Source organism: Eublepharis macularius, chromosome 19 (assembly GCF_028583425.1).
Source record: "Eublepharis macularius isolate TG4126 chromosome 19, MPM_Emac_v1.0, whole genome shotgun sequence".
Classification (NCBI taxonomy): domain Eukaryota; kingdom Metazoa; phylum Chordata; class Lepidosauria; order Squamata; family Eublepharidae; genus Eublepharis; species Eublepharis macularius.
This window is the reverse complement of record NC_072808.1, coordinates 8036497-8062966: the sequence shown is the minus strand read 5'-3', so window position 1 is coordinate 8062966 and position 26470 is coordinate 8036497. Positions and strand designations below refer to the sequence as shown.

General features: G+C 45.8%; 1 protein-coding gene across 2 annotated transcripts in view; it reads right to left on the bottom strand.

The window, feature by feature from the left end:
* Positions 1 to 26470, bottom strand: part of B4GALNT1 (beta-1,4-N-acetyl-galactosaminyltransferase 1) — a 70883-nt gene that overhangs the window by 7884 nt on the left and 36529 nt on the right. The window contains exons 2-9 of one of the 2 annotated variants that reach the window (XM_055003418.1): positions 23268 to 23483; positions 21303 to 21476; positions 15979 to 16085; positions 15819 to 15856; positions 13311 to 13491; positions 7320 to 7427; positions 3466 to 3656; positions 566 to 706 (exon numbers count right to left, since the gene is read on the bottom strand). In XM_055003418.1, coding sequence (XP_054859393.1) covers positions 566 to 706; positions 3466 to 3656; positions 7320 to 7427; positions 13311 to 13491; positions 15819 to 15856; positions 15979 to 16085; positions 21303 to 21476; positions 23268 to 23482 — 1155 coding nt within the window. In that variant the 5' untranslated portion in view covers position 23483. The remainder of the gene's footprint in view (positions 1 to 565; positions 707 to 3465; positions 3657 to 7319; positions 7428 to 13310; positions 13492 to 15818; positions 15857 to 15978; positions 16086 to 21302; positions 21477 to 23267; positions 23484 to 26470) is intronic. The other variant, XM_055003419.1, reaches the window with a different exon arrangement.

Genomic DNA, 26470 nt, shown 5'->3' with positions numbered 1-26470 from the left:
TGGCTTCAAGCGGAGGAGTGGGGGAATCAAACCTGGCTCTCCAGATTACAGTCCTGCTGCTCTTAAGTGACTAGCCCAAGGTCACCCAGCTGGCTTCAAGCGGAGGATTGGGGGAATCAAACCTGGCTCTCCAGATTACAGTCCTGCTGCTCTTAAGTGACTAGCCCAAGGTCACCCAGCTGGCTTCAAGTGGAGGAGTGGGGGAATCAAACCTGGTTCTCCAGATTACAGTCCTGCTGCTCTTAAGTGACTAGCCCAAGTTTGCCCAGCTGGCTTCAAGTGGAGGAGTGGGGGAATGAAACCTGGCTCTCCAGATTAGAGTCCTGCTGCTCTTAAGTGACTAGCCCAAGGTCACCCAGCTGGCTTCAAGCGGAGGAGTGGGGGAATCAAACCTGGCTCTCCAGATTACAGTCCTGCTGCTCTTAAGTGACTAGCCCAAGGTCACCCAGCTGGCTTCAAACGGAGGAGTGGGGGAATCAAACCTGGCTCTCCAGATTACAGTCCTGCCGTTCTTAACCACTACACCAAACTGGCATGCTCCGGCCAAAGCAGGCAAGGGACTCACTAGGTCCAGGCTAGTCTTCTCAAGGACGTCAACCAGCTTCTCCACTTTGGTGCGAGGCGTGAAGATGAAATCGTCGTCCACCCACAGGACGTATTTGGTGGTCACCTGGGAAATGGCGAGGTTCCTCCCAGCGAACCAGCCCTGGAAAGGAGAGACAAAAACACCATTCACTACAAAGACAGAATATGTGGTAAAGGCACAATTAACAAGTTGTATAAATGGAAGACCCATTAAAGAATTTGAAAAAAAAAATTGGGAAAATTCATTTGTCTATTATAAAAATGAGAAATAAAGGATATGAACTAACAATGTAAATTTGGGCATGAGCCTTGACTAACAGAGTTTATAGAAATGTTTTAAGTTTCAAATTTTCTGAAATAGAAACATATATTAATTAATTTGACTGATCATTAGCATAATTTGGTATATTATAGTATAATATAGTTAGTATTAAAATGGTTGGGCTGTAATATGTCTTTTATAATTACTTTGGAAGTAAGAAAAAATATAATAATAATATCGTTAAATAAAATACAATATCATATTTTTAATATTTGATTTAATAGTGAGATGTAGTAAAAGAGAGAGAGGAAACGTTTCCGAGAATGGTTGTAATAAACCCACACATATTTAAATGATATATGGTCATTGTATTCTAGACAATCTTTGTAATGTGTACCTTAATTTTCCTTTAGTGTAATTTGTATACCTGTTCCTTTTTTTTTGTTTTGTATCCCTTTTATTGTTATACATTAAAAAAAAAAACCACCAGTCACAGGATCTGCCACTATCAGCCTCTAGTTACCAAGCATTGATACTTGCTTGCCTCACTTTTCTGCCAAGCACCATACCCCGCCATCTTTATCATTTAACATCCTCAGTCTCTGAGGGCCAAGCTACAAGTGACGAATGACACTGGAACGGCAAGCGAACAGATTCATGTGTATTCCTCCCTGTTCACTTGCACTCCACTTGCACTCCACTTGATCACTTACGTGAGTGCAAGTGAACAGGAAGGAATACACGTGAGTCTGTTCACTTGCCGTTCCAGTGTCATTCGTCACTTGTAGCTTGGCTCTATGGCACCGTTCCTCCTCTCTGGTCCCGAACATGGGACCATAAATCCAGGTGTTTCATGTCATTCCTTCGACAATACCTTGGTCCCTGATCAGCAATTCCTGTTGGCTTTTCTTTGGACAACTGGTGGGACGAGGAAGCCTCATTCGGGGTCCCAGATTTGACCTTTGGGCCTTCAGTCACCGATCACTAAACTCGGTTACAAACTTTGACATTACTTCTGATCCGGGCATTGCACTGACACCAGGGTCCTCATCCAGGCACTGTTTAAACCCAATTATTCAGCCTTGTACTCCACATTTCATTGAGCCACATTTACTAAACTACCTCCTGTGATTTTGTGCTCACAGTTAAACATGTGGATTAGAATCACACGTAAGCATGAATGAAATGGGCGTGGGGAAACTATGCATTCATCGTGACTGCAAGTACAGTCACAATCAAAGTCTGACAAGAGCTAACTCATTCCTGTTATGTGATGTAACCTTGGGAAACCAACACTCCTTTCCCAGGAAGCCCACTCATCACTTCCTGGATTTTATTCTGCTGTACTTCCAAGGAGCTCTTGGAAACATACATGTGTGTTATGTGCTGTCAAGTCGTGTCTAGCCTATGCCGACCCCATGAAGGAAAGACCTCCAGAATGTTCTATCATTAACAGACTTGCTCAGATTTTGCAAACTGGAGAACGTGGCTTCTTTTATTTTTCTCATTTTAGGCCTCTCTCTTTTCCTACTGCCTTCCACTTTTCCTAGCATCTCATTTTAGGTCTCCCTCTTTTCCTACCGCCTTCCACTTTTCCTAGCATCTCATTTTAGGTCTCCCTCTTGTCCTACCACCTTCCACTTTTCCTAGCATCTCATTTTAGGCCTCCCTCTTTTCCTACCCCCTTCCACTATTCCTAGCATCTCATTTTAGGTCTCCCTCTTTTCCTACCCCCTTCCACTATTCCTAGCATCTCATTTTAGGTCTCCCTCTTGTCCTACCCCCTTCCACTTTTCCTAGCATCTCATTTTAGGTCTCCCTCTTGTCCTACCGCCTTCCACTTTTCCTAGCATCTCATTTTAGGTCTCCCTCTTGTCCTACCGCCTTCCACTTTTCCTAGCATCTCATTTTAGGCCTCTCTCTTTTCCTACCGCCTTCCACTTTTCCTAGCATCTCATTTTAGGTCTCTCTTTTGTCCTACTGCCTTCCACTTTTCCTAACAGACTTTTCCCGAGAGTCTCATCTTCTCAAGTCAAGTCAAGTTTATTGTTACGGTCTGCAACCAGCATAAGCAGAACATGAAAGCAGTTTGAAAGTTCAAATGGAATTAAATATAAAAGAAGGCAATAAATAGATAACACAAATATAAAAGTAGAAGTAAAACACACCATAGGTTACTTATTTACAGAGTTACAGTACATTCAGACCGCCATTTTCTCATAATGTGACCGAAGTACAATAACGTCAGTTTTGTCATTTTAGCTTCTAGGGACAATTCAGGCTTGATTTGATCTAGAATCCACTTATTTGTTTTTTGCCTGTCCATGGTATCTGCAGAATTCTCCTCCAGCACCACATTTCAAATGTATCAGCTTTCCTCCTATGTGTACCACAGAAATATTCTATCTCCCAACATGATTTGGGGGGACGGAGTTATAAATGGAATCACCCCTCATTGCTAGATTCCACTACCCCTTGCCTTACCCCCATTTCAGAAGCCTGACCCCCCCCCCCAAACGGACATTTCCCTATCTGGACTTCTGGGATGATTTGATCCAAGGAATCCTGCGGATCGCTAAGGGTAGCAGCCCGAAGCCTTCCCGCAGCCGTTCCCGCACCTTGCCAAAGGGCATGAAGTACTGTTCTATGTGCGGCCCTTCCACGCGCTCCGGGTTCTGACTGTCATCGGCAATGATGATGGTCACCGTGGGGTAAAACTTGCGGACGCTGTCAATCATCGTTCGGAGCTTGTCATAGCGCAAGAAGGTCTTGGTGGCGATGGTGACCAGGGCACTGACGTTGTATTCTGCTTTGGGGAGAGGATAAGGAGAGAGATTAGGAGGGGTGCTGAGGAAGGATGGCTTGACAGGGCTTGGTCCTTTGCAGTGGGCTCGGATGTAGCATCGACATCACACAGCGCTGCCTTTGCACCAAGGGCCAAGCTACACATGACGAATGACACTTGAACAGCAAGTGTATTTCTCCCTGTTCACTTGCCCTCCACTCAATCCACTTGCTGTTCAAGTGTCATTCGTCATGTGTAGCTTGGCCCTAAGTTTACAGTATGAACCACCAATCACAACTGCCCCCCTTGACAGAGAATCTCTCTACACGAGACATCGTACACGAGGAACCTCGAGTGCAGGGAGATGCAATGTTAGCCGGGAAGTGTCGTTTAAAAAGTCAGAGGTGGCAGAGATCGCTCCTCAGAGGGTTTGTTATTTTCACCTTTGGGCCAAGCTACAAGTGACGAATGACACTTGAAAGGCAAGTGGATCGAGTGGAGCGCAAGTGGAGGGCAAGTGAACAGGGAGAAATACACTTGCCGTTCAGGTGTCATTCTTCGCTTGTAGCTTGGCGCTTTGCCTCCCCAAAGGAAGCAATCACCGCAGGCTCTGTCTTTTAAAACTATGCTTCCCAGCTAACATTGTGTCTTTCTGCACTTGAGCGTCGTCATGTAATATGTCTCGTGTAGAGAGACTCAGGGCCAAGCTACAAGTGACGAATGACACTTGAACGGCAAGTGGATCGAGTGGAGCGCAAGTGGAGGGCAAGTGAACAGGGAGAAATACACTTGCCGTTCAGGTGTCATTCTTCGCTTGTAGCTTGGCGCTTTGCCTCCCCAAAGGAAGCAATCACCGCAGGCTCTGTCTTTTAAAACTATGCTTCCCAGCTAACATTGTGTCTTTCTGCACTTGAGCGTCGTCATGTAATATGTCTCGTGTAGAGAGACTCAGGGCCAAGCTACAAGTGACGAATGACACTTGAACGGCAAGTGGATTGAGTGGAGGGCAAGCGAACAGGGAGAAATGCACTTGCCGTTCAAGTGTCATTCGTCACGTGTAGCTTGGCCCTCATATTATCCTACTTTTATTTCTGCTTCTGGGATTTCTCTAATCAAACTGGAAACCCAGGGTCACAAATGGCTCCAGTATTTTTCTCTCTCTATGCTCCTTCCTACACTCTACATACAGACCTCACCCTGAACCTTAGAGCCCTTTCTTGTGGGTTGCAGCCAAGTCATTAGACATGAACACCAGCACTTCCTCCTAAGGAAAGACATGTATCATTTTCATACAGTTTGGTTTTGTGCAACAGAAAGTTTGCTGGTGCCCTGCCAACTGAAACAACCACTCTAAGCTCATGACGGCATGAGTATTATTTAGGAGGGCATTTTTATAAAAGAAATAGGGCTGCTTTGTAACAGGTTTGTGAAGGAAGATGCATTGAATTTCTACGGATGTAATGCCACGTCCTGTATTGCTTAACGTGCCAGATTTAATACTTAACGCTTTGTTCAAATGACAGCTCCATTTCAGACTTCTGCAATCCCTGTTTATTTATTTAAAACATTTATTAGTTGCCTTTCTGCCACGCAGGATCTTAAGGCGGCTTACAATATAAATAAAATAATCATAAAATGAATAAAAACAAAAGTTTAAGGCTGCCAATAAAACATAGAACCAAAATTCAGTACATGTCCTAAATTCCTTGTCCTATTACAATTGTTTGTTAGATGTATCATCTTATTGATTGCATTAATTTATACTTTGTAGTCTGCCTTGAATCTCGGTGAGAAAGGAGAACTATAAATGCAAATAAAGAAAACGTAACCGGCATTCATGTAGGCAGCGATGCTCAAACTAGCCACTAGAGTGAGCCAGAGATCTTGAAAAGGTATTAAGCAAGCATTCTTTTTACTCAGGCCTCTTATTTGAGAAAAACGGGAGTTTCTAGTGTTGGTTAAAGGTTTATCTTTAAGGGCTCCAACTGAACCTTAATTTGGACACTGACTTTCTGTTTTTGTTTTTGTTTTTCTAAGCTAGAGCTCAGGCCTCGAACAAGAGATGTCATAAAAGACATGAGCAATCTTCAAGAATGCAGCAAGCTATAACAGGAGTCTAGAGGCACCTTAAAGAGGAACAAGGGTGCCAACTCTGGGTTGGGGAACTGCTGGAGATTCTGGGGTGGAGCTTGGAAGCAGCATGGTTTAAGGAGAGGTGGGAGCTCTGTAGGGATTTGATTCCATACAGTCCACCCTCCAAAGCAGCCATTTCCTCTAGTGGAACTGAACTCCGTCATCTGGAGATCAGTTGTTTATTCTGGGAGATCTCCAGGCCACAACTGGAGGCTGGCAACCCTAAAAAAAGAACAACATTCATTCGAGAAGACACTTTCTGAGCACCAAGCTCACTTCATCAAATGGACTGATTTCACCCTCAAAGCGTTTGAGAAACGTGTGCAAGCATGCACATTTTTATGGGGGGGAGAAGGACCAGTACCTAGTATTGGCACCTCTTTCCACAGTACTTGCACCTCTGAAGAAATTCCCCAAGGTGGCAAACATCATGAGTACTGGTACCTCTTCTTATATATATAACTCTGCTATGGCAATACAGTCCTATGCATTTGATGACGAGAGCTCCCTGACTCGTGAAAACCAATGCTGGAACAGATGTTATTAAGCCTTTTAAGGACTCCTGTTTTATTCTGCAGCTGCAGAGTAAAGCCTGAACTAGATCTGTGACTGCCGTGGGAAACTGCAGTCGGATGGTGTTTTGGAACTCCATTCCAAAGCAATGCAGGGACCCTGTTGGATCGGGACTGTTGCAACAGAGGGAGAAAGCTTCAGCCATCCTCTCTGTGCCATTTGCCTGACCTGAAATGGCCTAGGCAGTGCTACTTACCCTACTAGGGGGCTGCTTGTGCAGCATTAATTCTGACCCTGAGGCCCTGGAGCAGCCTCATTTTAAAATGCCTAGATCAGATCTAACACCGGCTCCCCAGCTAGAATGATCTTCAAGGATCATGTTGTCTAATGTCAGTCCTCAAATTGCTTATATTCTGTTTCAGCAGTTCTTGAAAGCCAGTTTGGTGTCGTGGATAAGAGCGCGGGACTCTAATCAGGAGAGCCGGGTTTGATTCCCCACTCCTCCTTTTGAAGCCAGCCGGGTGACCTTGGGCTAGTCACAGCTCTCTCAGAGCTCTCTCAGCCCCACCCACCTCACAGGGTGTTTTGTTGTGGGCATAATAATAACATACTTTGTAAACCTCTCTGAGTGGGCGTTAAGTCATCCTGAAGGGTGGTATATAAGTCGAATGTTGTTGTTATTATTATTATTAGTAGTAGTAGTATTCAGTTCTGTATTGGATCCTTGATAACGTTATGTCTTTGTAAGACTGTATTCATTCATCCTATGGCATTGTTTATGGAAATGTCCTTGATATTGATTGTACTAATCTCACACTACATAATCCATCTTGAGTCTCCGTGAAAAAGGCAGACTATAAATGACATAAATAAAATAAAAAAATAAATAAAGTAAATGTGAGAAAGCAGAGGGGAAAGGCACCCTCCTGCTACGTGCTCTCAACTTCATACCTTCCAAGTCCAAGCTCCAAAGCTCTGGCCTTCCCTCTTAACACTTTTCCCAATAAAAAAAGCCCTGTAGACCTTGCCTGTGGCACTCACCTTCACCGGCTCCTCCGCTTGATGATCCTGGGTGGTAGAGCCTGGGGGTGGGTGCATGGCGGATGCGGATGATAAAAGTTGCCCGGTGCCCATCGGTAGAAAACTGCACTGGAAAACAGAGGATGAGGCAGAATGCTAGTCTAGGACTGCTTTCGTTTGAACGGCAATTGATCCCGACGACCAATCCACACATTACAGAGCACACCGGTTCAGTCTGGGGTCACCAACCTGTATCCTGTGCAAGAGGCACACAAGCTGCAGGTCTGCCTGCATTCCTGTGCTTGCAGTCTCCAATTCAGATCAGGACCAAAGCACACATGAAGAAGGGATTTCAGCCTCCCCTCCCCTGTACCATTTTCCCAACACAAAGAGTTCCGGGGGCTATTAGGGCAAATCTAGTTATTCCCCGAGATAGGTGTAGGTTTTCCCCCAATGGATCCCCCAGGAAGCCTGAAGCTCCATTGCCCCAATCTGAACCAGTCTTTGCATGTTTGAGATTTGAGGAGAACCTGCATCTTGACCCTTGATACATTATGCCTAACTATGGGCCAAGCTACAAGTGACAAATGACACTTGAACAGCAAGTGGATTGAGTGGAGGGCAAGTGAACAGGGAGAAATACACTTGCTGTTCAAGTGACATTCATCACTTGTAGCTTGGCCCTGAGAGCCAAACTACAAGTGACGCCTGACACAGGTTGGACGCTTGTCAGCTTCCCTCAAGTTTTGAGGGGAAATGTAGGCATCCTGGTCTTGCAGCTTGGCTCTCCGACTGCTGTCCAACGGACTTTTCAATGGTCACTTGTCCAACATTCCACCAAGCTGCCTGGGGGCCAAGCTACACATGACGAATGACACTTGAACGGCAAGTGGATTGAGTGGAGCGCAAGTGAACAGGGAGAAATACACTTGCCGTTCAAGTGTCATTCGTCACTTGTAGCTTGGCCCACAGGGTTGGGTCACACATCCAACCTGTGTTCTCCGTAATATGTGAATCAGCCATGCTAAACATCTCCGGGAGGGTGTGCCCTATTTCTCCACCATTTGTAGATACTTGGTGTACTGGAATACAGTCCCCAGATGGAGGGGAATCATAAGAGCTGGTGTAGCCTAAAAGCCACAAGAGCGAGCCCAGAAAGTCCAGCTTCAAATTACAGGGAGGCATTAACCAAAGACCTCAGCCCCAGCACCATTTTGTTCAAGAATGGGGTGGGGGAGGTCAGAAGACCTTCAGGAACTACGGGGGAAGAGAATTGGGGGTCTCGAATCAGAGGGGAGACGTGGTGAAGGTTTCTGTGCCTGGAGAGTTGGAACTGTGTGGTTGGTTGCTAGCCACTATAGCTGGCCTGCCTCACAGAGGTGTTGTAAGGATTACAGAAACAACTATATATAAGACATTAGAAATACACTTTGTAAACAGGAAGCAATATCATCTTAAGCGGCATTTTATGAGGATATTGTTAGATTTTTATCTAATTCAGGGTAGTGTACATGATTCCTTCCTCCATTTTATCAGTACAACAACCTTGTGAAGTTGGCTAGGCTGAAAGAGAGAGAGAGTGAGTAATGGGTTCTCATTCATCAAGCAAGCATAATGGCAAAGTGTGGATTCGTACCTGGGTCTCTGCCACTTTAATTACTATACCACAGAGAGCTAAACTACAAGAGACAAATTTCACGAGGACGCTCACGTGAAGTAAGTCTCAATGTTAGCCAGGAAGCCGAGTTTTGAAAGACAGATCGGAAGGCTCTGTCAATTTCCCTTCTCTACAGAGCCAGGGACGATTGCTCCTCAGAGCAGTTTATTAATTTCCTCTTCGCTTTCTAGAAGGGGAGGTGAAACTGAGCAAGTCTTTGGGAGGCAAAGAGGAAATAAACTCTCCGAGGAGCCATCTTTGCTGACTCTGTAGAGAGGGGAAATTGACAAAGCCTTCCAATCTCTTTTAAAACTCATCTTCCCAGTTAACATTACGACTCCTTTCACGTAATTTGTCTCTTGTTACCTAGCGCAGAGTCTCCTCCAGTCTCTTCTCTTCAGAGAGGAAACAATCTTTCTCTCTGTGGAGAACCAGAATATCTCCCACAACGTGATCCTTCGTGTCCGTCAGCAAAGACAAAAAGGGGATAGCATCACACTTCACGTGGGACTGTGGATGGCCATTTCAAACTGGCTACGGCAGACACTTCAGGGCTGGATGAAGCGACTTCAACACCCCTGAACAAGGTACACCTGTCTCCTTGCATTCCCACCTTGCAGGTCAAAGCAAGCCCCTGTGTGGCAATGCCACTGGGACTCGGTTTGAATCCAGCAGGTGCCAGCACTGACCCAGGTAGGGAATGCCAATCACTTCCCATGCTGCTTGTGGCTGGGAATGAGCTGAGATTCTGCGTTGCAATGACATCCCTTGCATGGTATTGTCCCATGTGTGTGTGTGTGTGGGGGGGTGCTAATGGCTGTAGGCCACGTTCAAGGAAGCAATCCAAAGAATGATGCATGAACAAATGCCTCCCTCTTTCTCCGCAACTGCTTTGCCAACAGAGAAGAGCAGATCACAGTTTCACAGCCAGAGGTGGCCCTCCTCCCTGGGAAGCACTTTTTTTTTCCCAGCAGAAAGACTCACCTTTTGAAAAGCGGGCTTCTGCTGCAAAAAGCGAACCCCGTAAAAATGTGGCACAGCCTTAAAAAACAGACGCCTCGGAGCTATAATTTTCATATCTCATTCTGCCATGAATATATCACTCTGTCAACTCTTGTGCTCCTAAAACAACACACCTAGACTCGCTGGCACACCTTTTGAAAAGCAGAGTTCTGCTGCAAAAAGCAAACCCCATAGAAATGTGGCACAGCCTTAGAAACAGTTGCCTTGGAACTACAATTTTCATATCTCTTTCTGCCATGAACATACCACTCTGTCAACTCTTGTGTTCCTAAAACAATGCATATAGACTTGCTGGCACCTTGGCTAGAATCTCCACCTAGTTCTTTCTCTCTCAGCATGCTGTTGCCATGAAGCATGAAACCCAAGAGGCTTAGGTCAAGAATCTCTATACCTAGAGGAACGCCTGGCCAACATTCCTGTCCCTTTCCATCAGCCCGGATTCTGCTTCCAGTCAAGAGGATTTCAACTGGTGCTGCAGGGCTGGGAAGGACGTCTAACGCACATCCTAGATTGCAGCTCACAGTCAGAGTTGGCTGTGTGGATTGGGATGAGCCCTGGCTAAGCAGCACAGTGTACTCCTAAGCAAGTTTACTCAGGGGATGTGCCCTTAGAACAGGGCTCAGCAGCTCCTTCGGAGTAAAGAAAAAAAAAACATCCAGAGCTATTCCCTGTTCCCTGTCCTGGGGATGACACCGAGTTTTGTTCCCTCTTAGGGCCAAGCTACACATGACGAATGACACTTGAACGGCAAGTGTATTTCTCCCTGTTCACTTGCGCTCCACTCAATCCACTTGCCGTTCAAGTGTCATTCGTCACTTGTAGCTTGGCCCTGAGAAACAGAACAGGGCCTATAAAGAGCACCAAATATGAAACTATCAGCTAAGCGGCACAGAGGAAAAAAATCCAATGGGGGAAAAAAAAGCCCGGGGTGCGGGGAGCCTAGAGCAGATCTTTTTATGATCTTTTCCTGTGTCTTCTAAATGTACAAGCTACAAAGCTGACCTGTCTGTTAAGCACACCTGGGTGATTGCCGAGGTTTCAAGAAAAGGAGTGGCGTCCACACCAGCCCTGTTGCTGCCCAGCTCGTACGTGGCACCCTTCTCCCCCTCTTTATTGGGGAAGGGGCTTTCGGCAGGGAGAAGGGAGCAGGGAGCAGCTTCCCCACAGTGCAGGGGGCAGTAAAGTAATATACCTAGGACACCAAACATCCTTGGGACAGTCCTGCCAAGCCCCCAGTAGCTCACATGCTGCCTGCTGGAGACCCTTGCCTAGGGAAGTGTGCTTAGGATAGCAGTCAATCTGAACCTGTACACAGCGAATCAGAAGTAAATTGCACTGAATTCATTGGGACTCCCTCCCAAATAACTATGTGAAGGACTGCAATGCCATACAGCCTCAGAGGGCCAAGCTACAAGTGACGAATGACACTGAAACGGCAAGTGAACAGACTCCCATGCATCCCTCCCTGTTCACTTGCCCTCCACTTGCACTCCACCCGATCACTACGGGCCAAGCTACACATGACGAATGACACTTGAACGGCAAGTGTATTTCTCCCTGTTCACTTGCGCTCCACTCAATCCACTTGCCGTTCACGTGTCATTCGTCATGTGTAGCCTGGCCCTGAGTAGGGCGAAGCTACAAGTGACGAATGACACTTGAACGGCAAGTGTATTTCTCCCTGTTCACTTGCGCTCCACTCAATCCACTTGCCGTTCAAGTGTCATTTGTCACTTGTAGCTTGGCCCGTAGTGATCGAGTGGAGTGCAAGTGGAGGGCAAGTGAACAGGGAGGAATACATGTGACGCGATCAAGCGGAGTGCAAGTGAAGGGCAAGTGAACAGGGAGGAATACATGTGATGTGATCGAGTGGAGGGCATGTGAACAGGGAGGAATGCATGCGAGTCTGTTCACTTGCCGTTCAAGTGTCATTTGTCAACTGTAGCTTGGCCTTGAGTCTGTTTTTTTTTCCCCTGAGGGGGCTGAATTCTTTTACCACCAACAGTTTGTTCAGCCTGAATTTCAGTAATGTCAGCAACTAACCTACCCAGAAGATGCCTCCCACATGGATCCTGCTGCAAGAATTTTTCAGGAATAATCAGCTTAGAAGAAATCACACATCCTGTGACAATTCCTGTGAACTGCCTAGTCGATGTCCCTCCCCACCCCATAAACCAAGTTTGTTTTATTGCTATCATGCCCAATAGGCTTGAGTATTGTGGTGTTACAGCTAAAAGTAAAATAAAGTGGTCCCCCTACTTAACTCCAGCTCCCAAATGCTGGGTTTTGAATGCCTTTGGAGCATTCAAAATGATGCATGTACATTTTTAATTATCCTTACAACACACCTGTAAGGGAGGGGAAGGGCTGGGGGGGGGCTGGGGGGGCACAGCTGAAGTGGCAAGAATGGTGACTTCCCCAAGACCACCTAAGTGACAGAGGGCCAAGCTACACATGACGAATGACACTTGAACAGCAAGTGGATTGAGTGGAGGGCAAGTGAACAGGGAGAAATACACTTGCTGTTCAAGTGTCATTCGTCATGTGTAGCTTGGCCCAGAGGCAAACCTGAACCAGGGACTTGCCTGCTTACAAATTTCTAGCCACTATGCTAAAGTAGCTCTATAGTACTCTACGCTATGCTACAAAGGCCTTGTGTGTGGGGTGTGTGTGTGTGTGTGTGTGACCTCAAAATAGAGATATATAAAGGAGGCATCTTATAAGACCAAACCAATCTTTAAGGCTTTACTCATATTCCCACAATGGTTCCTGATTGTTTGTGCCTTGTTTTGTGTCCCTTATTATAATTACCCACAGTGGTTCCTGATTGTTTGTGCCTTGTTTTATGTCCTTTGTTATAATTACCCACAGTGGTTCCTGATTGTTTGTGCCTTGTTTTGTGTCCCTTGTTATAATTAACCACATTGGTTCCTGATTGTTTGCCCCATTTCATGTGCCTAGATATACTTCCCCACAGAGGTTCTTGATTGTTTGTGTCTTGTTTCATGTGCCTTGTTATGACTTCTTGGTTTTGTATGCAGTGAGGACTTATCCTTTGCAATGCTGGCTCTTGCAGTTGCTGCTTCTTGGACTGGTTTTTTAAAATGATTTTAATGGGGGGGCTTTTGATTTTTTATGGTTTTAATATTTTAAGGTAACTAATGCATTTGATGGATTTTTATGTGATTTTTAAATTGTTGTTACCTGCTTTGAGCCCACTTGCAGGGACAGCAGGTTATAAATGTAATAAATAAACTGTTCATCTAGGTTTTTGCACTGCAGTCCCAACAGTGTGCATCTACTGCCCTAATGATATCTATTCCCATACCCACCTGTGTCCGCTGTGTTGGGATGGAAAAGTGTATTCGTGTAGGTGATAAACTGCATTTGCCGGTTAACATTGTCCAGGTGAGGTCCTGACAGAGAAAGGCGCATTTCCCCTTCCCCTTCCACCTTGACCTCTTCCACTTCGGCAGCCACATCGAAGGTGCCCATTGTCGCTGACAGGTCGACCTGCCACGGAAGCAAAGGGTCATAATCAGGTCTGGAAGGAGGCAACCTGTGAGTTTAGAAGCCTAGTACACTTGCCAAGAATAGCTCTTTTTCTAGGACAGACTGGTTTATATTCTGCAGCAGGAAAAATAAGCTCATCTTTCACAGCACGGGAATTTGAAAATCTCAAATTTGGTTCTAATAGCAAAATACATACGTAGGAGGGTTGGGAACCCGCCAAGACCCATGGTATGGCTGAAGGGTCACCACCAGTCAGAGATGCTTCACCCATCCACTTGCAAGAGGACATGAAATTAGGGTTGCCAATCCCCACGTGGGGCCTGGAGATCCAGAATTACAATGGATCTCTAGATGACAGAGATCAGTTCCCCTGCAGAATATGGCTTTGGAAGGTGGAGTCCCTGGCATTATACTCCACTGAGGTCCCTGCCTCCCAAACTTCACCCTCTCTACGCTCTATCCCCAAAATCTCCAGGAATTTCACAACCCACAGTTGGCAACCCTACGAGAGATGGTCCCAAAGACCCCTTCAATGTTACACTCTCCGTCTCCTAATTGGAGGCGTCAGCTTTGGGAGACAATGGAATGTAGCTTGGTGTAGCGGTTAAGAGCGCGGGACTCTAATCTGGAGAGCCGGGTTCGATTCCCCACTCCTCTGCTTGAAGCCAGCTGGGTGACCTTGGGCCAGTCACTTAAGAGCGGCAGGGCTCTAATCTGGAGAGCCTGGTTTGATTCCTCACTCCTCTGCTTGAAGCCAGCTGGGTGACCTTGGGCAAGTCACAGTTCTCTGGAGCTCTCTCAGTCCCACCCACCTCACAGGGTGATTGTTGTGGGGTAATAATAGCATACTTTATAAACCACTCTGAGTGGGCATTAAGTTGTCCTGAAGGGCAGTATATAAATTGAATGTTATTGTTATTATTATTATAGTTCTTTCATGTGAAAGAGATATCTCAGAGTTTCTGAGAGTGGCAGAGGGAGTGAGGAAATGAAGCAGTGGCGATGTTCTTTAGACGGGGTCCATCAGAGGGCATCTTGCCTCACCCCAAACCTGGTGCTGGCCCTGAGAGGTCAAACGGATTATATATACGCATGAGCAGATCAGTAATATTTCACACAAGCTTGCTCAAATCGCTTGCTTTCTATTCTTGCAAAATTTGGGAGTGTGAAGTTGCAAAGAAGCAAAGTAGGGGGCAATGGGAGAAACGTATTAGGGATATCTGAGGATTGGCAAAACCTGTTCACGCAAGCAAGCAAGGACCAAATGAATGTCAGAGCCTTTTGCTCTCGAGTTTGAAAAGTTTTCAAGTGCTCAGCCCCAACAGGAATCCTTTATCATGGGTCCACCAGCATGTTTTAGGCAGGCAGAAGGATTTCTGCCCATGGAAATAATATTCATGCCTTCCCCCTCCTGCTGCAGCCACAAATGCCCCCCAACTGAGCTCCTGGGGGATGGGGGGACCCCAAGGCATGACATTTCAGGGGCACTGGGGGCTGCAATGAGAGGGGGATGGCCAGAAAGGTACACCCTGGAAGCAAAATCCTTCCATCTACGGAAACGTGTACTAATGGTTGCCATTTCTGCAGCATTGCCTTTGGTTGTTCATCAGCGCCCCAAAGGAAAAGAGACGCACAAAGATCTTGTTAAAGAGCTGGGACCAGTTTGTACATTGGTTGGCACAATCAAGAGTTTAAGCTTTTTCTCAGCTATGCTGTTTTCAAGACGTAAGCAGTGTTGTGTATTTTTGAGCCCCCGCCATCTTGCCACCAGAACTAATTCCTGCATGTAGAAAGAGAGCATGTGAAGGGAAAAAACACAAATCAAGGCTGGACTTCTCTCTGACATACCACTTTTTCTACATGCAAGGGAGTACATTCTAACATGTAACCATATCTGTGGCATGCAGTGCTACCCTACTTAAACTGGCCTTCCCAGGTAAGCCACCAAAGCTCTTAGGGATACTGGATAGCCAGCAACTAATAAAAATACAAAAAACAGCTCCTAGCGCCTCCAGGCTCCAAGACCTGGACTATTACTCCAGTTCCCTGCTGATGCTTCATACAGCGGTCAAAATGGGGTGTCTGTGCACCACTGTTGTCCAGACACACAACATCACTTCCAGCAAAATCCCCCAAGTATGTCATTACATTTGGGTGATGCTCTAGGATTCACCCCAAACTCTATGGGTTTAACCATAGAGTTTGAGAGGAAATCCTAGAGTGTCGCCCTGAAATAATGACATCGCTTTCAGATTATCCCCAGAAAATTCCTCCTGGTGGGTTGTCGGCTACAGCTGCAAATCCTATCCAAGCCCCAGGTATCTTACCCGGTATAATGCTCTGTCAACTGCCTGTAAGCTCAGACCTAGGGAATGTAAAGATAAAGAAGCATTTATTATCTGCTACAGTCTCCCCACCAACCAGCCTTCCAGCCCAGCCCTCCTCCCTCTACTCTTCCCCCTTGAAGACACAAGGAAAGACACTCACCTGGGATGAGTATAGTCCGGAGGGGCTGTACTTCCACTCCCTGGACTGGATACTCCAGCGGAGAGTTGGCTCGGACTATGAGGAGTTGGTCGGCTGGGGAATGGGACCTGGGCAGAGGTAAGGAGAGCTGTGGCTTGAAAAGATGTCTCTAGCACTGGAAATCATAGCAAGGAAGCTTGGCGAGAACAGCCACCCCTATTGAGTGGGCAAGCTGTGTCCACAAAGCATTTCCTTGCCATATGGCAGCTTGAAAGGCACAGGAGCCAACGGGCGATCACAGCCTACATCCTGCCGCTGTGCTCAGCAAAGATTGAAACTTCCTTACAGAGCTGCTTCCATTGAAGGAAGGCTGCTTAAACTGGAGGAAGGAGGCGGAAGTTTGGTTCCCAGTTCCTTCTTCACAATTTCTAGTTCTTTATTCATGAATCCAGCTACAAATATTGATAACACTTAGAAAGTTCATGCATCTGACAAAGAGAGCTGTGGTTCTCGAAAGCTTATGCTACAATAAAGTGGGTTAGTCTCAAAGGTGCTACTGGACTCTGCTATTTTGCTACTGCAGACAAACACGGCTAACTCCTCTCGACACCCCAAAATGAGCCATGGACGGTCACAAATAACACATCCAGGATCCAAACAATTACTGGTTTGGATCTGGGGTTTTGTGCTACCGGCTCCAAAATGACAAGTCTGCAGGGAAATACAGATAAAGAAATTGGAGGCACCTGTACTCACCCCAAAAAGCTTCGGGCCACCCCAAATCATAAACCTACGAACTCCGGAGACCATGCCCTGCATGATGACATGTTCTGGTGTCCAGAACAAATAGCAGCTTTGGCACCTCCAGGACAACTTAATGTCCACTCAGAGCAGTTTACAACGTATGTCATTATTATCCCCACAACAACAAACACCCTGTGAGGTGGGTGGGGCTGAGAGAGCTCTGAGAGAGCTGTGACTAGCCCAAGGTCACCCAGCTGGCTTCAAGTGGAGGAGTGGGGAATCAAACCCGGCTCTCCAGATTAGAGTCCTGCCACTCTTAAGGGACTGACTCAAGGTCACCCAGCTAGCTTCAAGCGGAGGAGTGGGGAATCAAACCCGGCTCTCCAGATTAGAGTCCTGCCGCTCTTCTTAACCACTACACCAAACTTAGCTTATATCATTTGGTTTGTAGTGCTAAATCTCAAGAGTTCCATTCCTCAAGCATTGTGGAATGGCTGGGAAGTCCTCCAGAAGTGAGTTTTGCATGGTTTGCAAAGTCCACTTTGAGCCTTGCACTGAGGGCTTTTGTCTGAAAAGCAGAAAATTATGGAAAGATTGTCAGATACACACTTTCCCCTAAAACTCTTTCAGCAATATGGATAGGTCTGGGTTAGATAGCAGCTGGCATTAGAAAGCACTGGTCTTTGAGTAAGGCCAATGGCATCAGCAGATTCTTGCCAATCTTAACATCTTGCTTACAAACTTGACCAACTGGGATCATGGAGAATTTGTCTGTGCTCCTGTTAAAAACCCTAACAATTCCTGGATGCGAGGAGGTAATGATTTCATCTTTCTGATATGTGTTTGGCATCCATCCTCCATAACAGCGTACAATACAAATCAAAAAACAGACGTTCAAGTTTCAAGACTTCTGTATATTCCAGGAAACGTTGGTTCGTGTGTGTGCAGCTGAAGAGCTGACTAAATATCTCCTACCATTGAACAATAGTGCAAAACACAATCTATTTCAAAGTTGGGTCTCTTCTGAATATCATTCCTCTAAGTTTCCATGGAGGATTTGTCATGGGAGCCCTCAGAAATTAGGAAAGCCAGGGCTTTTTTTCTGGGAAAAGAGGTGGTGGAACTCAGTGGGTTGTCAGCACACGGGGCAACTCCTGGCGGGAGGTGGTGCCCCTGGTACAACATGCTCACACGCACAGTGCGCACACACTCCCAGGACCACACAATGATGTCACTTGGGGTCAGCTGGAACAAAGGAGGAGTTTTTAGAAGTCTAAATTTCTCTCGGTGAAAATGGTCACATGGCTGGTGGCCTCGGCCCCTGATCTCCAGACAGAGGGGAGTTTAGATTGCCCTCCGCACCGCTCCAGCGTCGCGGAGGGCAATCTAAACTCCCCTCTGTCTGGAGATTAGGGGGCGGGGCCACCAGCCATGTGACCATTTTCAAGAGGTGCCAGAGCTCCGTTCCACCACGTTCCAGCTGAAAAAAAGCCCTGAGGAAAGCATTTTGAGGGTTGTGAAACAGCTAGGAGAGAGAACTTTGTTAGAAATGCTTGGTTCTCTTACAAAAGATTGATTGATTGATTGATTGATTGATTGATTGATTGATTGATTGATTGATTGATTGATTGATTGATTGGATTTATAGCCCGCCCTCCCAGCGAGCAGGCTCAGGGCGGGTTACAGCAGCATAATATTACAAAAATAGAACATTTAGATAACATTAAAACTATGGTCATCAGTATATGTGTACAATCAACATTAAAATAACATCACGGTTATATAATATATATAATTGTTTCCAGGAGTACTTCAAAGTGTTGACCTGCTTTATTGTTCTATAGGAGCCCATAGCCATGCTGAGATCATCAAAGGAGTCCTTGGTTTTGGATATCATCACCTTTGGTGGGGCTAGAAAAAAAATCACCACAAAAGCAGAGCCTTTTTGAAGGCAGTCCCCCTTATTGTGTAACTCTCTGCCCAAAGAAATCTGCCAAGCTACTTCACTTTGTTTTCACATGGAAGTTGTCTGAAGGTCTTGAATAAATGCTGTTTTAATTCTAGTTGCTGAGATCTTCTAGTCTGCCTTGGTAGACTCGTTTCATCCTCTTCATGTACTGGTTTTATCTTGATTTGGTTATTATTCATGTGAGCTACGAAAAGGGACTGTTAGCGACCAAATTTGGGAGGCGTACATGAATATAAAATGGGCTACGGTACTGGACTAGGGGCCGTTCTCTGGCATATAGGTCTGAGCTGCAGGTGGCCTTGACTGTATGTGATACAACAGTCTACTCAGAGCACAGAGACAAGATTAGTTGGGATATGCACGAAAAATGCACTGAACTGGTCCAAACTGACAAAACCAGAATTCTGCAACCTGTATAAGAACATTAAGAACATTTGCATTTATTTACTTATCCTGCTTAATTTCTGCATCTTAGGGCAAAGCTACAAGTGACGAATGACACTTGAACAGCAAGTGGATTGAGCGGAGTGCAAGTGAACAGGGAGAAATACACTTGCCGTTCAAGTGTCATTCGTCACTTGTAGCTTCGCCCTGAGTGGAGGGCAAGTGAACAGGGAGAAATACACTTGCCGTTCAAGTGTCATTCGTCACTTGTAGCTTCGCCCTGAGTGGAGGGCAAGTGAACAGGGAGAAATACACTTGCCGTTCAAGTGTCTTTCGTCACTTGTAGCTTCGCCCTGAGTGGAGGGCAAGTGAACAGGGAGAAATACACTTGCCCTTCAAGTGTCTTTCGTCACTTGTAGCTTGGCCCTGAGTGGAGGGCAAGTGAACAGGGAGAAATACACTTGCCGTTCAAGTGTCTTTCGTCACTTGTAGCTTGGCCCTGAGTGGAGGGCAAGTGAACAGGGAGAAATACACTTGCCATTCAAGTGTCTTTCGTCACTTGTAGCTTGGCCCTGAGTGGAGGGCAAGTGAACAGGGAGAAATACACTTGCCGTTCAAGTGTCTTTCGTCACTTGTAGCTTGGCCCTGAGTGGAGGGCAAGTGAACAGGGAGAAATACACTTGCCGTTCAAGTGTCTTTCGTCACTTGTAGCTTGGCCCTGAGTGGAGGGCAAGTGAACAGGGAGAAATACACTTGCCGTTCAAGTGTCTTTCGTCACTTGTAGCTTGGCCCTGAGTGGAGGGCAAGTGAACAGGGAGAAATACACTTGCCGTTCAAGTGTCTTTCGTCACTTGTAGCTTGGCCCTGAGTGGAGGGCAAGTGAACAGGGAGAAATACACTTGCCATTCAAGTGTCTTTCGTCACTTGTAGCTTGGCCCTGAGTGGAGGGCAAGTGAACAGGGAGAAATACACTTGCCGTTCAAGTGTCTTTCGTCACTTGTAGCTTGGCCCTGAGTGGAGGGCAAGTGAACAGGGAGAAATACACTTGCCGTTCAAGTGTCTTTCGTCACTTGTAGCTTGGCCCTGAGTGGAGGGCAAGTGAACAGGGAGAAATACACTTGCCGTTCAAGTGTCTTTCGTCACTTGTAGCTTGGCCCTGAGTGGAGGGCAAGTGAACAGGGAGAAATACACTTGCCGTTCAAGTGTCTTTCGTCACTTGTAGCTTGGCCCTGAGTGGAGGGCAAGTGAACAGGGAGAAATACACTTGCCGTTCAAGTGTCTTTCGTCACTTGTAGCTTCGCCCTGAGTGGAGGGCAAGTGAACAGGGAGAAATACACTTGCCCTTCAAGTGTCTTTCGTCACTTGTAGCTTGGCCCTGAGTGGAGGGCAAGTGAACAGGGAGAAATACACTTGCCATTCAAGTGTCTTTCGTCACTTGTAGCTTGGCCCTGAGTGGAGGGCAAGTGAACAGGGAGAAATACACTTGCCGTTCAAGTGTCTTTCGTCACTTGTAGCTTGGCCCTGAGTGGAGGGCAAGTGAACAGGGAGAAATACACTTGCCGTTCAAGTGTCTTTCGTCACTTGTAGCTTGGCCCTGAGTGGAGGGCAAGTGAACAGGGAGAAATACACTTGCCATTCAAGTGTCTTTCGTCACTTGTAGCTTGGCCCTGAGTGGAGGGCAAGTGAACAGGGAGAAATACACTTGCCGTTCAAGTGTCTTTCGTCACTTGTAGCTTGGCCCTGAGTGGAGGGCAAGTGAACAGGGGAAAATACACTTGCCGTTCAAGTGTCTTTCGTCACTTGTAGCTTGGCCCTGAGTGGAGGGCAAGTGAACAGGGAGAAATACACTTGCCGTTCAAGTGTCTTTCGTCACTTGTAGCTTGGCCCTGAGTGGAGGGCAAGTGAACAGGGAGAAATACACTTGCCGTTCAAGTGTCTTTCGTCACTTGTAGCTTGGCCCTGAGTGGAGGGCAAGTGAACAGGGAGAAATACACTTGCCATTCAAGTGTCTTTCGTCACTTGTAGCTTGTCCCTGAGTCACAGAATATGAGGCAAAGACTTCTGCTGCCCACTGTTAACTGAAAATCTTCACTAGCCTTTGTATTTTACATACAGAAGCCAACACCCCTATCTCTGTAGCCTTAATAAAGACTAGATTGAAGCTTTCGAATAAATGAATGCCGAGTGTCTTGGGATATTAAAATCGGTGTTCCAAATTGATTTTGGTGGCCCCCAAAGTAAGGCTTACCTCCGCCGGTAACTTCGGTACTCCTGGGCCCGCTTGATGTTGACATCTGGCAATTCGGAAGGGTTGAAGGCAGTAGCAAAATCCAGCGAGTAGACCTGGCCAAAGAGTTGTCTTTGGAAGGGAAGGTTCAAGCTAGCTTCCACCTCGCATTTGCAAAAGTTTTTTGGAAGAAGCCTGCAAAGGTAAGGAGCACACATCTCTAAATGTTGATGGAAGCTTTCTGTGCAAAGAATTCAATTACTCTGAAGTATGAACTGACCACAACTGTTTACTTTTAAGAATGCGTTACGAATTTTACAATGAGTCTGGCGGGACTTCTCACTGGATGAAAGGGATACCTCTGGGGACATGATAAGCTATAATAACCATGCAATCCTAAACAGAGCTACACCAGTCTAAGCCCATTGCCTTCAATGGGGCTTAGACTGGAGTAAAACTTCTTAGGATTGCACTGTTAAGAGTCTAGATAGAGGATGATAGGGAGGCAGTCGCGAACAACATACTGCTATGTTGCATCTACATGCGCAAATTTACATGGATGTATGCAGTAGAGTGTGCTCAGGGGTCATTTCGTAGAAAAAGAGCTGGAGGAACTCATTAGCATAACTCATTAGCATATGTCACGCCCCTTGCCGGCACCAGAAGTGTGTCATTAGCATAACTGATTTGCATGTGCCACACCCCCTGAAAATCACATATCCTGGCTGTTTTAGACCCAATCCAGGCCATTCAGGGCCGAAATTGGGCCCAAAATGGCAAAAGGGGCTGAAAATGGCCAAAAAGGGGCCCAAAATGGTCAGGATTGGGCCGCTGCTGAGTGGGAGAGTGATCCACCACCCGTCAGAGGCCTGATCTGGGCCGTTTCGGCCCCAATCCAGGCTGAAATGGGCCCAAAATGGCCGAGAGTCTGGTGAGCCCTGTCTGTGCTCCTTCCCCCACTTAATTTCTAGATCTCTGAGAAAGAGACTGTAAATCAGAAACATATAATATATTTGCCACTTATGGAGGACTTAGTGTGGTTTCTGTGTTGCTGTAGCTTCTGATATAGGGCAGCCAAAACATGGCTTCCACACGGCAAGCTTCCTCACATTCTCCCTGCCCCAGTCCCCCACGGCAGTTATTCCCCTCCCCTTCACACACACACACCTATACTACCAGGGACTTATTTGAATTGATTTTAAAATTGAATGTGGACAACTGGATGTACCAGTATAGTGTTATAATCACATTGTCTAAATTCAGCTTTTATTTTTTGAAGTAATTCTGTAGTCCATTTCATTGCAGAGATATAAGAGGAAAGACATATTGCCGCAACAAAAAGGGCTAGGAACTTACTTTAAAAAAAAAATGAAACCTGAAAATTCAGAGAACTAGATAATCAGATCCTAATAACGTTATAGCATGATAACAGTATGTCAGTACCTGATTTTAAAAAAAATAATAAAAATGATTCAGCTTTTATCTTTTGAAGTAATGCTGTAGTCCCTTTCATTGCAGAGATATAAGGGAAAAGACATATTGCTGCAACAAAAAGGGCTATGAACTTACTTTAAAAAAATGAAATCTGTGAATTCAGAGAACCAGATAGACAGATCATTATAATGTTATAACAGTATGTTAGTACCTGATTTTAAAAAATAATAAAAAGACCCTCTAGATGGCAATGGGAAAATGTAGACAGACCAGAAAGATCACGTTTCTTCCAATACAAGTTCCACCCTGGTTTTGCTGCAATCTTTCCCAAAACATCACAGCAAAGCAGGTTTGAGAAAGATCAGGAGTTGCATGGAGAACTCAACTTCCCAACAGTATCCAAGCCAGGGCAAACAGCCTACGTGTTAAGTGACCTTTGTGAAAGGTATATACTGCACTTCTTCCCAAAGGCAGGACAGGGGCCTTGTTTTTCTAGGGATGGGGTAGCCAGAAAAGAGGAACCGTTAAAAAACATATGGGGACGGGTCTTACTCAACAATCTCCTCCTTGATCCGGAAGGCAATGTGCGCATACTTCTTGTCTGGTAGCGGCAGGTGGTCTTTCAGTAGTTGGCTGGGCATTTGGTCAGGCCGATTGCGCACGTCCACTACGCTGTAGGGTTTTGGTGACCACACATGGAGATAGAGGAACGCCAGGGAAGCGGTCAGCACCAATAGTGCACACAAGGACTTTTGGACTGAACGCATTCTGGAGGAAAAAATGGGTGAGAGAAAAGGAACGTTAGAAAGAAAGAAAGTAGCAGCAATAGTGAACCATGTTTCAGTTAAGTCCCATTTCCCTTAACAGGAACCAATCATTTTTTCTAAAAAAAAAATTAGTTTTATTTTTTATAGAAGATACAAGCCTCATAGAGAATACGACAACAGTAGCAGGTCTACACATAAGTCTCTATTAAAGGTTTCCAAATATCTAAAAATAAGTCCATATACCATTTTTGTCTCTATTTAAGCCATTTCCACACACGTGGAATAATGCACTTTCAATGCACTTTAGCAATCCTTTGGAAGTGGATTTTTTGTTCCACACATGGAAAAGCAGTTCACTAACATGGAAAATGTTCACTAAAGAGTATTGAAAGTGGATTATCCAACGTGTGTGGAAACAGCCTTCATACGTTCAGATGTTGATAAAGTTGTAAGGTCCTCAATCAATTGAATTACAGGAGGTGGGCATTTGACTCTCCGAGGCTGTAATACAAGTCTTTTAGCTGCAATTAGGGCATGGGCAACAACCATGATAAATATACTAAGTAAACGTTACTTTTATTTATTTACGTCATTTATAGTCCGCCTTTTTCACTGCGACTCAAGGCGGATCACATAGGCCGTTTTCACATGTCCTAAATTTTTGGCTAATTTTGCACTATGTTTCCGTTAGTTGTGATCCCGCTATCATGATGCACCATTTTCATTGCATTGTCTGGTGCCGCTTTGTTGTGCTTCCAGAAGTTCACATTATGCAGAAAAAGTGCAATTGTGGGCAGTGGATGAGCTCACGTCACAGTTAACGACGGCACCTTCCTGCCCATTTTGGCTTTTTTTTTAAAGAAAAAAACAGGAACCAAAATCACAGTTGCCAGGAGCCCACAAAGCCTTGTGGAATTCCTGATCGTGGGTGGGAAAATCCCTTCCTAGGGCGCAGAAAACGAAAAAAGGAGGTTGAGTGGACAGTCTCTGGAGAAGCGTTTCCAAGCATTCTCATGCTGACAAGAAAAGTGCTAAAGCATTACACAGCAGAATAAACAGGAAGTCTGCATTCTCGAAGAAAGCGCAACAATTATGGGAGGATGATGGGTTTTCACGGGTGGATTACGAGGATGTGTGTACAGCTGTGAGTACAGCGGAACAATTGCGATACTATGGCGCTACATTACTAGGGTTGGTGTAGTGGCTAAGAGCATGGGACTCTAATCTGGAGAGCCGGGTTTGATTCCCCACTCCTCCACGTGAAGCCAGCTGGGTGTCCTTGGGCTAGTCACAGCTCTCTGGAGCTCTCTCAGCCTCACCCACTTCACAAGGTGTTTTGTTGTGGGCATAATAATAACATACTTTGTAAACCGCTCTGAGCGCGGCATTAAGTTGTCCTGAAGGGCAGTTTATAAATCGAATGTTAGTATTCATATAAAGAAACTACTGAGGTTGCCAGGTCCAGGCTGGGAAATTCCTGGAGATTTTGGGGGTGGAGCCTGAAGAAGGTGGCGTTTGGGGAGGAGAGGGGCCTCTGTGAGCTATAATGCCATAGAGTTCACCCTTCAAAGCAGCCTTTTTCTCCAGGGGAACTGATCTCTGTTGCCTGGAGATCAGTTGTAATTCCGGGAGATCTCTAGCCACCACCTGGAGCCTGGCAACCCTAAGGACATGTGAAAACGGCCATAGAGCGAGATTTCAGTTAGAAGGCCCCAAACCAAAAATGAAGTGAGTTTTGAGGGTGGAGGTTTACCAGAAGAAAAACAGAACCTAAAACCTTTGTTTGAAAGTTTGTGCAGAGTGTGATAATCTCGACAGAATTCACACAATATATGGTCTTTGTGGCACCATGAGGAGTTTGTATCAGATGTGCAACACGAGTGCTGTGCTTTCCAGACACACACAGGCCCAATCCTGATCACAATAATGGAAGAAGATGCTTCGGGTGTCTCCCCCTTCTCCCTTCCCATTTTTGTGTCCTGAAATGGCCGTGGGGAGCTGCTCTCTGCTATGATGGGACTCTTAGCACATGTTTGTAATCTCTGGAGCAAACAGTGGCTCTGTGGGGCCATTTCAGGACACGAAGACAGCGGGGCGGGGGGACACTGGAAGCTGTTTCTCTCCGCACGCTGCAGTTGCAAGGACAATCGGGCCCACGTGCATCTGGAAGGCACAGAACTCCTATTGTACACATCTCCTTGTGGAGGCTGTGAGGGCTTTGTTTTGTTTAAATCAGCCCTGTGTTGCAAAAGACCTGACCGGCATCCCAAGTTATCTTTTCTGAAGAAAGGTGTGATTAAAAAAGCAACAACTGGCACACGCTCTGGGTCAGAAGTTAATCCCAGGCACCTGATCTTACATCTAGAGGTTTCTTCGTTCATTTTGCATGGATGTTTTGTTCAGATTTCCGTATTCTTCTGTAGGTGGTAGGTGGGATAGTGAGAGGCCTTCTGTGCCATCCCTTTTAAACAGCGAAGATAACAGGACCGAGGACAGCATTTCTGTGTACGGGCCTATGGCTGCCAATATTTGATATAAAGCATTCAGGGGAGATTCTCCATGGCAGAAGGAAGAGGCCAGCAGGTTTTCTGAGCAGGGGGTCTAAAGACATTCTGCTGTATTCAACAGGACAGGAAGATCCAGGTGCACAGCTAAGATCTTTGAGCGGGTTTGGTACCAAAGTAATATATTGTTCCTAGCTTCCTTTTTGAAAATCTTCTCTTAGAGGGCCGTTTGTCCCTTAACTGCATAGACTACACCAGAGAGCAATACTCTTCCAACTTCTTTCACAACAGAAGCTAATTCATTTCTGGGAATTTTTTTTAAAAAAACAAGCGATAATGGAAGGCCTAACTCTTTCCTACTCATGGTAATCCAGACAAAATCATCCCCCACAAGCTGTTGTTTTCACTACAGTAGTGGTAGAGGGGAAGGTATTCATATAGTATTTTCCCCACCTGAGGAAAACAGCAGTTTCAAAATGGCTAC